The sequence below is a fragment of the Mobula hypostoma genome, chromosome 4, assembly GCF_963921235.1.
Source record: "Mobula hypostoma chromosome 4, sMobHyp1.1, whole genome shotgun sequence".
Taxonomy (NCBI): Eukaryota; Metazoa; Chordata; class Chondrichthyes; order Myliobatiformes; family Myliobatidae; genus Mobula; species Mobula hypostoma.
This window is the reverse complement of record NC_086100.1, coordinates 96,564,845-96,577,766: the sequence shown is the minus strand read 5'-3', so window position 1 is coordinate 96,577,766 and position 12,922 is coordinate 96,564,845. Positions and strand designations below refer to the sequence as shown.

Genomic DNA, 12,922 nt, shown 5'->3' with positions numbered 1-12,922 from the left:
TTGTGGAGAATGTAGAAGGTTACAATGGGACATTAACAGGATGCAGAGCTGGGCTAAGAAGTTGCAAATGTAGTTAAATCCACAGAAGTACGAAATGATATAATTTGCAAGGTCATACCTGAAGGCAGAGATCAAGGTTCATGGCAGGATTCTTAGCAGTGTGGAAGAAGAGGATCTCGTGGTTCACGTTGGTAGATCCCTCAGATCTGCGGCGCAAGTTGATGGTGTGGTTAAGGTGGTTATGGTGTATTAGCCTTCATTAGTTGGGTGATCAAGTTCAAGAGTTGTAAGGTAATGTTGCAATAATATAAAACTCTGGTTAGACGATATCTGGAATACTGTGTTCGTTCTGGGAGATTTAGAGAGGGTGCAGAGGATGGTGCCTGGATTAGAGAGCATGCCTTATGAGGAAAGGTTGAGCAAGCTGGAGCTTTTTCACCCTCTTTGGAGAGAAGAAAGATGAGAGTTGACTTGATGGAGGGGTATAAAATGATAAGAGCCATAGATAGGGTAAACAGCCAGCACCTTTTCCCCAAGGCAGCAATGGTTAATAGGAAGACGACAAACTTTTAAGGTGATTGGAGGGAAGTACAAGGGGAATACTAGAGGTGGGTGCTTGTTTGTTTTACAAAGAGTTGTAAGCGCACCGATAGCACTGCCGGAGTGGTGGTAGAAGCAGATACACTTAAGAGTCTCTCAGATAGGTGCATGCATGAAAGAAAAATGGAAGGCTTTGTAAGAGGGAAGGGTTGGATTAATATTTGAGTAGGTTAAAGAATCAACACAATGTTGTGAGCCGAAGGGCCTGTACTGTGTTTTCATGTCCTTTGTTCCAGACTCTGCATTCTGTTATAATTGTTCACTTGTACTGCCTCAAAGTACCAATATGATGAAATGATCAGTATGGATGGCATGCAAAACAGATTTTTTTCCTACTGTATCTCAGTACATGTGAGAATAATAAACCAATTTACCAAAATGTAAATCATTTATAAGAATTGTAAAGATCATAGATCCTCTTGGAACCTCACCTGCCATTTGAATTGCTACTTTCTGTCCAGCTAGCAATTTCCCATGCCTTGTCCTAACTCACACTTTTCCCCAACTCTGATGAGGGGCCTTTGAATTGCCTCCTTCATCCTCTCTGCACAGATGCTCAGCACTTCCTGCATTTTATATTTTTATTTCTAATTTAACTTTTATGATCGGCTTCAGCATAGCAGAGTGACTCCCTCGATACTAATCGCAGACAGAAATTCAATCTTCTTTTTTACATAGCAACCATGTGCCCAGGAAAATACTTTTCATAATCAGATGGAGGAAGGTTCAAAGAAATATAGGTGGGAACTTGCCAAACTTGCGAAGTCAGTGGCCAAAGTATGGAATGCCCGATTCAAGCGGGAAATGTTGCTGAGGCTTCAATACTTACTATTTCGTGCCTTTGTGTGTTAGAGAAGAAGTCTTCTTTATTGTTTCTATTTAAGTACCTGCACAGAAAATAAGCTTCTGAATACAGACATTTAGTTTTCCTCCAGTATTTCAAAGGTATAAAACCTGCTCAGGTGAACAATCCCAAAAAAAAATACAGGAGCAGCAGCATCACACCATAAACAAGAATGAAATTAACCAATCGTACAATCACACTATGCAAATACCCAATTTTTATATTTCTATTTAGTGCTGAGAAGGACGAGGAGTGAGATTTGACACATCATATAAAGAGGCATTCACACAATTGGCCATTAACTTGGTTAAAGAGGTGGGTTTTTTTCAGATGATCCCAAGGGCTGGGTAATAGAACCCCAGGATTTTTTCAGTGTAGTATTGTAAACAAGCCCATTGGGCCCATGTCCATGCTAACCTAAATGCCTGTCCCAGCTAGTCTCATTTATCTTTGTTTGTCCCACATTCCCGTTTCTATCCATGTTGTAATTGGGCTCATTTCTACAGCTTCCACTGTCAGCTCATTGCATATACCCACAGCTTTCCATGAGAGAGAAAAAAACCTTCCTCACAGGTTCCTTTTAAATCTTCTCCCTCTCTCCTCAAGTCTATCTCCTCTAATTTTAGTCTCCCAGCATATCCAGTCTGTGCCCTGTCCTGGTAATATCATTCTGAATCTTTTCTGCACCTTTTCCAAGTTCATGACATCCATCCCATTGGCAGCACAATACCAACCTTTCCAGCTTGGAGAGTCTAAACTGACAGGTGTAATATTCTGGCGGAGCATTAGGAACATCTTGGTACATGATATTGCAGATATTCAGCTTCGACAGGAGTTCCTGTGACCAATTGGAGCTACAATTTTCTGATAGCTGAAAGAGATAACATAACAGCCATTAAACCCAAGGCCTTTTCAGCGATTTGAACATGGCCCCAGTTCGAACAGATCAACCAGGGTATCTAAGCAGTCTGATTCTGACTGTTCAGTTGGTGAAGCTCATCGGATGGTCTATTGTTGTCATCCAAGACTGGCCAACATTTTGTGCACCTGATTTCTTACAAGCCACAACACGTCTGTTACTAAAGTGTACTTTTAGTTTAGCATTAGGATAACAAGTAAAACCATAGCTAGGAACTTGTAGTCTAATTCAGAACCACGCAGATTAGCCCAGACATTGCAGTCCCTACCTCCAAGCCCAACTAGGCAATTCAACCCATTTAGTTTAGGGTCACAGGGCTGTTCACTTATATTAAAAATTCACATCTTCCCATTGTCCTGTTATGAACGTTGAGTTTACAGTCTTTATGCATTTGTCTCTCTCTGCCTTTCCAACATACATCCTTTCACTCTCTTTGAAGCAAATGTGCAGATCAGTGTTCCAGTAGCAGTGCCTCTCAAATTGTGGCCCTCATGCCTGCATCTTTCTGTATTTGACCTTTGTTTACTCCTCATTCATTACATTCCTCTGCTGGGGCTATGGTCATCTGTTCTGACTCCTCAGCCTAAGGATAAATTTGTGAATGCCTTGACTGAACGAATAGAGAGCTACATATCCCAGTGCACTGATGACTCCAAGTTAAGAGGGCACAACGGTGCTGTCTCAGAATGCCAGAGACCTGGCTTTAACCCAGACTTCAGTTGCTGTGGATTTTGTAAGTTGTTCCTATGAACACGTCTCCCAGAGCACTCCAGTTTCCTCTCATAGCCCAAAGACATGTGGGTCAGTAGGTTAATTTCCCATAGAGTGGTAGAATTTCAAATGAGTTGCTGGGAATGGGGAGGATGAAATGGAATTAATATATGATTATTATAAATGGACGGCTGATGGTCAGTGTGGACTTGGTAGCCAAAGGGCCTGTTTCCATTGATTCTATCATTTGCTTTCATAGCTTCATTGCAACCACTGACTCTCCGTTTCCTGCCAGCAACTTGCTGAACTGATCCCTGCAAATCTGCTCAGCCAGTGTCTGCTGGCTGTAGAATTACACCCGTCTCTCAGCCCACTTGATCGGTAAGAGTTACTGTGGTCCAGAGTGTGAATGACTTTTGCTTCCCTGCAGTGTCACAGGCAGCGAGTGACTTTTCAAAATCACAGTACCTCAATCTGTGCACTAAATCCACCCACTCCCAAGATCACTGGTATATTTCATGCCTCAGGACTTTAACTGGGAACTTGAAAGAAGTCCCTGTTGGAGATCCAGCAGTCAATTGTCCATGGCTTTCAAGGAGTCTCCCCAATAGGTGTATAAATCTATCTAGGTCTGGCTCTCAGCAGATGGTGGAAACATTCCATATATACATCTTGTCCTATTGCAGAACAACTATGTTCTACTCACATGTGCAATAAATTCCCATATCATCTTCTCTATCACGTGACTCCACTTTTTGCACAGTATCCAAGTGGGTCCACAGATATATCCAAGATACTGTTTATGGGAATCACCTTCTGTATCTGATGCTAGCTTCTTCAGGACTGTGGAATATGCCCCTTCCTATGGTAATGGTAATACTGGGCCATTTCAAATGAGTATTCTGAATCTAAGCATCTCCCTCAGCATTCAGAGCAATGTTTCCATTTTTTTATTTGCTTGCTGTGACTGTGATGAGAGTCACTGGAGAGACTCGAAAGCTGGTGATATAAGGGCCTTGATTCATCATCGCCTGGAGACGCTCTCTGTAAAGTCTCCCAAGCTCAACGTGCATCACATTTTTATAGTTTAATACAATTTCAATAGTTACAATGACATTATTTCAATATTTTGGACTTACAATGCTTCCTTTGACTTGCATATCTACAGTGGAAGACACCTCTGCATGTTCAAACACCTTTGTTTGAACATGATCTGGAAGCTTCTGGGAATAGAGATCCCAGACACCCAAAATTAATGTTGTGAGAGCCAACTGAGTACACAAATATCCCAACTACTGATTGATCAACGATATACGTGACCATGTTTGATGTGCTAAGTGACAAAATCAGTCTAGTATGCAAGCTTCCTTGAACTCAGTCACAATGATGAAAATAATTCAGCTCACGTTGCATGATTTAATGCAGGCCAATTAACATAAAACAAAGGAGCAGAATTAGGCCATTTGGCCCATCGAGTCTGCTCTGCCATTCAATCATAACTGATCCTTTTTTTCCCTCTTCAGCCCCCTTCCCCCACCTTCTCTCTGTAAACTTTGAAGATGTGGCCAATCAAAAGCTATCTCTAATACACCCAATGACCTGGCCTCCACAGCTGCCTGCAGTAACAAATTCCACAAATTCACCACCCTCTGGCTAAAGAAATTTCTTCGCATCTATGTTTTAATCGGATGCCCTTCTATCCTGAGGCTGTGCCCTCTTGTCCTAGACACCCCCACCGTGGGAAACATCCTTTCCACATCTACTCTGTCTCGGCCCTTCAACTTTCGAAAGGTTTCAATGAGATCCCCGTCTCCCCATCCTTCTAAATTCCAGCAAGTACAGACCCAGAGCTTTCAAACGTTTCTCATATGATAACACTTCATTACCAGAATCATCTCTGTGAACCTCATCTGAACTCTCTCCAATGCCAACACATCTTTTCTTGGATAAAGAGCCCAAAACTGTTCACAATACTCAAGGTGAGGTCTCACCAGTGCCTTATAAAGCCTCAGCATCCCATCCCTGCTCTTGTATTCTAGACCCCTTGAAATGAATGCTAACATGGCATTTGCCTTCCTCACCTCTGATTCTACCTCCAAATTAACCTTTGGTTGTTCTGCACAAGCACTCTCTAGTCCCTCTGCATCTCAGATTTTTGGATTTTCTCCCCATTTAGAAAATAGTCTGCTCATTTACTTCTCCTACCAAAGTGCATGATCATGCATTTTCCAACATTGTATTTAATTTGTCACTTTCTTGCCCATTCTCCTAATCTATCCAAGTCCTTCTGCAGCCTACCTATTTCCTCAACACTACCTGCCCCTCTACCAATCTTCATATCATCTGCAAATTTGACAACAAAGCTATCTATTCCATAGTCTAAATCATTGATATACAGCGTAAAAAGCAGTCCCAACACCGAACCCTGTGGAGCACCACTAGTCACCGGCAGCTAACCAGAAAAGGATCCTTTCATTCCCACTCGCTGCCTCCTATCAATTAGCCAGTGCTCTAACCATGTTAGTAACTTTCCTGTAATACCATAGGCTCTTAACTTGGTAAGCAGCCTCATGTGTGGCACCATGTCAAAGGTCATCTGAAAGTCCAAATATACAACATCCACTGCATCCCCTTTATCAATCCTACTTGTAATCTCCTCAAAGAATTCCAACAGGTACATCAGGCTGTCATAGGGAGGTGGCTGGGAATGGACCCAAGTGCAAGACACAGACACTGAAGTACTAGGGACAGGACTAGGATACAGGGTGAGGGCTAGGTCATGGACACGAAAACCAGGAACCCGGAACAGGACTGGACAAGAGAACTCCAAGCCAGAGACTGGACGAGGACCCAGAACCTGGGTCTTGCCTCTGGCTCGGGCCCCAGAATTAGGCAAGGACGTGACTTGGCTGGCAGGCAGGGCGAGGCTGAAGACCAGAGACTTGAGGCGAGGATGGAGACCAGAGACTTGAGGCGAGGATGGAGACCAGAGACTTGAGGCAAGGCTTGAGACCAGAGACTGGAGGCAAGGCTGGAGACCAGAGACTGGAGGCGAGGCTGGAGACCAGAGACTGGAGGCGAGGCTGGAGACCAGAGACTGGAGGCGAGGCTGGAGACTAGAGACTTGAGGCGAGGCTGGAGACCAGAGACTTGAGGCGAGGCTTGGATCTTGAAGCTTGGCTTGGGGCGAGGCTTGAGGTCTTGAAGTTCCTCCTGGGCAGGGCGCGGTACTCCTGGGTGGGGTGCGGATCACCTGGGCAGGACGCGGATCTCCACCCAATGGAGGCGGGGAACAGGAAGGGACAGAACCAGCCACAGGGTAATGGCAATCTGGCTTGACTTACCTGACAGAGGCAAGGGACAGGAAGGGACAGGACCCACTGCAGGGTAACGGCAATCTGGCCTGGTTTACCCGACGGAGGCAAGGGACAGATAGGGAGCTAGGTTCAGGGTGGCTCCAAGACAAGACTTCAGGCGAAACGAGGCGAGAGTTACCAGCAAGACAAGGCAAGGCTTCAGGCAAAGCAAGGTGAGACAAGAACTTCAGGCGAGGCGAGAGTTACCAGCAAGACAAGGCAAGGCTTCAGGTGAGGAAACAGAAGGCAGGGGAAGGGATACAAGGAGTAAGGACAAGAACAATCCAGCAGTCACACCCTGGTCTCTGAAGGTATTTATGCAGCTAGTCCCAGTGAGAATCAGCTGCCTCAATTAGAGCTCAGCAGGAACAGAAACAGGGTAGACAGGAAAACCTGGAGCAAGGGTCGATGGACCGGACTGTGAATCGGAATGTGGACTTCATGGACCGGACCATGACACAGGCAAGATTTGCCCTTAAGGAAACCATGCTGACTTTGTCCTATCTTGTCCTGTGTCACCAAGTACTCCATAACCTCATCCTTAACAATTGACTCTAACATCTTCCCAACCACTGAGGTTAGGATTTTCCAGTCCTCCAGAACCATGCCAGAGTCCAACAATTCTTGAAAGATCATTACAAATGCATCTACAATCTCTACCACTACCTCTTTGAGAACCCTAGGGTGCAGTTCATCTGGTCTGGGTGACTTATGTACCCTAGGTCTTTCAGTTTTTTGAGCGCCTTCTCCCTTGTAATAGTAACTGCACTCATTTCTCTTCTCTCACACCCTTCAACATCTGGCACACTGCTAGTGTCTTCCACAGTGAAGAATGATGCAAAATACTCATTTAGTTCATCTGCCATCTCCTTGTCCCCCGTTATTATTTCCCTGGCCCCATTTTCTAGCGGCCCTATATCCACTCTCTTCTCTCTATTTTTTATATACTTGAAAAAGCTTGTACACTCCACCTTGATATTGTCTGCTAGCTTGCTTTCATATTTCATCTTTTCCTCAATGATTCTTTTAGTTGCTCTCTGTAGGTTTTAAAACCTTCCCAATCCTCTATCTTCCCACTAATTTTTGCTTTGTTGTGTGCCCTCTCTTTTCCTTTTACATCACCTTTGACTTCCTTTGTGAACCATGGATGAACTATTTTGCCATTTGAGTATTTCTCTGTTTTTGGGATCCAACTATCCAGCACCTTTCTCATTTTTCCAGAAACTCATGACATTGCTGCTCTGCTCTCATCCCTGTCAGCATCTCCCCCAATTTACTTTGCTCAGCTACTCTCTCATACAATTTTAATCTCCTTAACTCCACTGAAATACTGTTATCTCAGACTTTACATTCTCCCTGTCAGATTTCAAGTTCAACTAAATCATGTTGTGTTCACTGTGTCCTAAGGGTGTTTTTTTACCTTAAGCTCCCAAATCACCTCCAGTTCATTACATAACACCCAATCCAGTGTAGCTGATCCCCTAGTAGGCTCAATGACAAACTGCTCTAAAAAGCCATCTTGTAGGAATTTGACAAACTCACTCTCTTGCGATCCATTACCAACCTGATTTTTCCAATCGACCTGCATGTTGAAATCTGCCATGACTATCATAACATTGCCCTTTTGACACGCCTTTTCTATTTCTATTTCCCATTGTAATCTGTGGTCCAACATATTTGGGGCACAACATACCATCCAGGTGTCCCGTTCACTCTCACAGAATCTCCTGTCTGTTTCTCTGAATATTGAGTTCCCTATCACTACCACTTCCCTCTTCCTTGTCTTTACCTTCTGCACCATGGACCCATGCTCAGTGCCAGTAACCTGGTGTCCTTGGCATTCCCCCGGGAGGTCATCCCCCACATCAGTGGTCAAAACGGTATCTTTACTATGGCTGCGAATGGCCACAAGGGTGCTCTGTGCTAACTGCCTATTCATCATCCCATTCCTTCTCCTGACATTCACCCAGCTATTTGCCTCCTGCAACTTGTGGGTGACATAACGTCTTACATTTTGGCTGACGCAGACAAGAGCATCTTATGTCACTCTACTTTGCAAACTCTATCTCTTCGCAGCCAGCCCCTTGCTGTGGGCCAGCAGCTTGTACTTTGCAGACTATGCTGTTTGCAGACCTGACCTTTTAACTTCAAACTAATTACTGCTTGTAATTTACATTAAGAACTTAAGACTAGTTCTTACTTGAATTAATACCTGCTATAGTCACACAATTCCGTGACTCCACAATAATCCCTAACGCTGCCCATATGTCCTATGCCTTTACCACGTCTGGCACGGCTGGTTTCGTGCTGAACCCATTTACCATGCTCACATGACCGGGCCATGAACCATGGTTACCTCTGTGTACTCAAAGCTACCCCACATTCAACTCGCTTCACTTGAATGCTCCCAACAACCTCTGACGGGGTGTGCTCAGAACTCTGACCTGTGAATCAGGACCTTGATGACCAATGTACATCTCAAGTGTGACCAGTCCACCTTCAGCAGCAACATACCCTCTCTCGTCCCTTGGATCCCTGGCTCCTTGCCTTGCCAGGATGTCACTGATGTTATCCACTGAGAGAAACAACTCAACACAGTCCACAGAACAGCAGGTGGCGAAGCCGACTCGCTCTGCTTCAGCTTCCCGATGTACTTCACATGTATCTGCTCCTGTTTAGAGTACCCAGCTCACTAGTCCACCTCGCCAGATCCATTCCCTTCACAAGCAGCATCCATACTTGTTACCAATGTAGTGCGTGCACAGGAAATCCTTTACTAAGGCCAGGCAACCTCAGCAGATGCCAGTGTCTGATACAACAATGTATCAAGGTGACACCACTCAATTCGAAACTTCACTCGTTTATACCATAACGATTAAAAGCATCATCCCATCATCTGATGAAAAACGTCCTCAACTTGCTGCATCTGGACCATCCAGCTCTGTGGCTGGGTCCTGGGAGAGAGGGCGGGCGAGGAGTCCAAAATCATGAATGTTTTCTTCAAACCCTTGGACAACACCTGATCAACAGATTGCTTGGTTGGGTGTTGCGATGTGTTCTTCAGGGTTGCCAGGTTGAGAGAGAGTGGTGGGGGAACAACTCACACTGACCAACGAGCTGGTAGCCATGGTAGCTTCTCCTGCCTCTTTCATCTGCACAAAATCCACCCTTCAGCAAACAAAGCTCCAGCACACCCACAGCACCTTTCATTGGGTATCAGCCTCTTCATCCATTCTCCACCCTGTTAATTTACCATTTGTATCCTGGTAACTGAACAAGTGGGTGAGGGTGGGTGGTGGAGGAGGGGTTACTTTGCTCAAGGCAGTGACCAGCAAAGTCAATTCTACTATCTGGAGAAGAGAAAGGAAAGATTAAAGAAAGATTTTATTGAGTCCCATGCCTGTGCTCAGGCCAAAGATGAAGCACTTACCTGCAATGGAGTGCGTAGGCACAAATTCTCTGCATGATAACACAGCACTTCCCACGAAGCATTCAGCAAGATGTAGTGGGTCACGCAGCTCTCACTCTGCCTCTCGAACTACAGACAAGAGAAAAAAGTAATGACCAGATCATCTTTTCTGGCCAGCAAGCTTCCGAAAATCACTGAAATCTGCCAACCCATCCCTGATTTCCTTTGCTCCATCACTAAGAACTATACCTTCAACCACCTGGAATTTTCTTCTCTTTTGCCATTCCCTGAAACCTGTTTCTTTGACTGCTTTGTTCACTGTACCTTGGGATAAAACTTGATGAAACCTTGTGACATTTTGCTATATCATGGAGGGTACTCACAGCAAAATGTAATATTTGCATGTAATCAATACTTTACACTCCCAACTCACACTAGCTACATGTGGCCAAAACGTAGAAGTTATTAAATTAGATCTTGACTTAGAGGAATAAGTAAAAAAGATAATAACATTGGTAATAACTTTAATGTCTTCCTTTATTTAGCTTCCACTGAAATCAATACTAATCTGCAACCAATGGTTTATACACAAAAAACGTTGCATTTATAGCACAGAAAGAGGCCATTCAACCCATGTGTTGGATCTTTAGGAAGTCTCTTTGCTTAATTATATCCTCTCTCCCTTTATCTGTTTAATAATTTCTTTTTGCAAGTAGCTGTTGCATTTTTTTAATGCTGATACAAGTGGGATAGACATGAAAGAAAAGGAGGTGGGGTGGCGTTGCTGGTTAGAGAGGAGATTAACGCAATAGAAAGGAAGGACATTAGTCGGGAGGATGTGGAATCGATATGGGTAGAGCTGTATAACACTAAGGGCAGAAAACGCTGGTGGGAGTTGTGTACAGGCCACCTAACAGTAGTAGTGAGGTTGGGGATGGCATTAAACAGGAAATTAGAAATGTGTGCAATAAAGGAACAGCAGTTATAATGGGTGACTTCAATCTACATATAGATTGGTTGAACCAAATTGGTAAAGGTGTTGAGGAAGAGGATTTCGTCGAATGTATGCGGGATGGTTTTTTGAACCAACGTGTCGAGGAACCAACTAGAGAGCAGGCTGGGTATTGAGCAATGAGGAAGGGTTAATTAGCAATCTTGTCGTGAGAGGCCCCTTGGGTAAGAGTGACCATAATATGGTGGAATTCTTCATTAAGATGGAGGGTGACACAGTTAATTCAGAAACAAAGGTTCTGAACTTAAAGAAGGGTAACTTTGAAGGTATGAGATGTGAAATAGCTAAGATAGACTGGCAAATGATACTTAAAGGGTTGACGGTGGATATGCAATGGCAAGCATTTAAAGATTGCATGGATGAACTGCAACAATTGTTCATCCCAGTTTGGCAAAAGAATAAATCAGGGAAGATAGTGCACCCGTGGCTGACAAGGGAAATTAGGGATAACATCAATTCCAAAGAAGAAACATACAAATTAGCCAGAAATAGCGGCTCATCTGAGGACTGGGAGAAATTTAGAGTCCAGCAGAGGAGGACAAAGGGCTTAATTAGGAAGGGGAAAAAAGATTATGAGAGAAAACTGGCAGGGAACATAAAAACTGACTGTAAAAGCTTTTATAGATATGTGAAAAGAAAAAGATTGGTTAAGACAAATGTAGGTCCCTTACAGTCAGAAACAGGTAAATTGATCATGGGGAACAAGGACATGGCAGACCAATTGAATAACTACTTTGGTTCTGTCTTCACTAAGGAGGACGTAAATAATCTTCCGTAAATAGTAGGGGACAGAGGGTCTAGTGAGATGGAGGAACTGAGGGAAATACATGTTAATAGGGAAGTGGTGTTAGGTAAATTGAAGGGATTAAAGGCAGATAAATCCCCAGGGCCAGATGGTCTGTATCCCAGAGTGCTTAAGGAAGTAGCCCAAGAAATAGTTGATGCATTAGTGATAATTTTTCAAAACTCTTTAGATTCTGGATTAGTTCCTGAGGATTGGAGGGTGGCTAATGTAACCCCACTTTTTAAAAAGGAGGGAGAGAGAAACCGGTTAGCCTAACGTCGGTGGTGGGGAAACTGCTGGAGTCAGTTATCAAAGATGTGATAACAGCACATTTGGAAAGCAGTGAAATCATCAGACAAAGTCAGCATGGATTTGTGAAAGGAAAATCATGTCTGATGAATCTCATAGAATTTTTTGAGGATGTAACTAGGAGAGTGGATAGGGGAGAAACAGTGGATGTGGTATATTTGGATTTCAAAAGGTTTTTGACAAGGTCCCACACAGGAGATTAGTGTGCAAACTTAAAGCACAGGGTTTTGGGGGTATGGTATTGATGTGGATAGAGAATTGTTGGCAGACAGGAAGCAAAGAGTGGGAATAAACGGGACCTTTTCAGAATGGCAGGCAGTGACAAGTGGGGTACCTCAAGGCTCAGTGCTGGGACCCCGGTTGTTTACAATATATATTAATGACTTAGATGAGGGAATTAAATGCAGCATCTCCAAGTTTGTGGATGACACGAAGCTGGGCGGCAGTGTTAGCTGTGAGGAGGATGCTAAGAGGATGCAGGGTGACTTGGATAGGTTAGGTGAGTGGACAAATTCATGGCAGATGCAATTTAATGTGGATAAATGTGAGGTTATCCACTTCGGTGGCAAAAATAGGAAAACAGATTATTATCTGAATGGTGGCTGATTAGGAAAAGGGGAGGTGCAACGAGACCTGGGTGTCATTATACACCAGTCATTGAAAGTGGGCATGCAGGTACAGCAGGCGGTGAAAAAGGCGAATGGTATGCTGGCATTCATAGCAAGAGGATTCGAGTACAGGAGCAGGGAGGTACTACTGCAGTTGTACAAGGCCTTGGTGAGACCACACCTGGAGTATTGTGTGCAGTTTTGGTCCCCTAATCTGAGGAAAGACATCCTTGCCATAGAGGGAGGACAAAGAAGGTTCACCAGATTGATTCCTAGGATGGCAGGACTTTCATATGATGAAACATTGGATCGATTAGGCTTATACTCGCTGGAATTTAGAAGATTGAGGGGGGATCTTACTGAAACGTAT

General features: G+C 44.0%; 1 protein-coding gene across 5 annotated transcripts in view; it reads right to left on the bottom strand.

The window, feature by feature from the left end:
• Positions 1 to 12,922, bottom strand: part of LOC134345485 (anoctamin-7-like) — a 190,418-nt gene that overhangs the window by 109,822 nt on the left and 67,674 nt on the right. For 4 of the 5 annotated variants that reach the window (XM_063046213.1, XM_063046214.1, XM_063046215.1 and 1 more), the window contains 3 exons: positions 9,861 to 9,968; positions 2,179 to 2,315; positions 1,430 to 1,487 (listed from right to left, as the gene is read on the bottom strand). In XM_063046213.1, coding sequence (XP_062902283.1) covers positions 1,430 to 1,487; positions 2,179 to 2,315; positions 9,861 to 9,968 — 303 coding nt within the window. The remainder of the gene's footprint in view (positions 1 to 1,429; positions 1,488 to 2,178; positions 2,316 to 9,860; positions 9,969 to 12,922) is intronic. The other variant, XM_063046218.1, reaches the window with a different exon arrangement.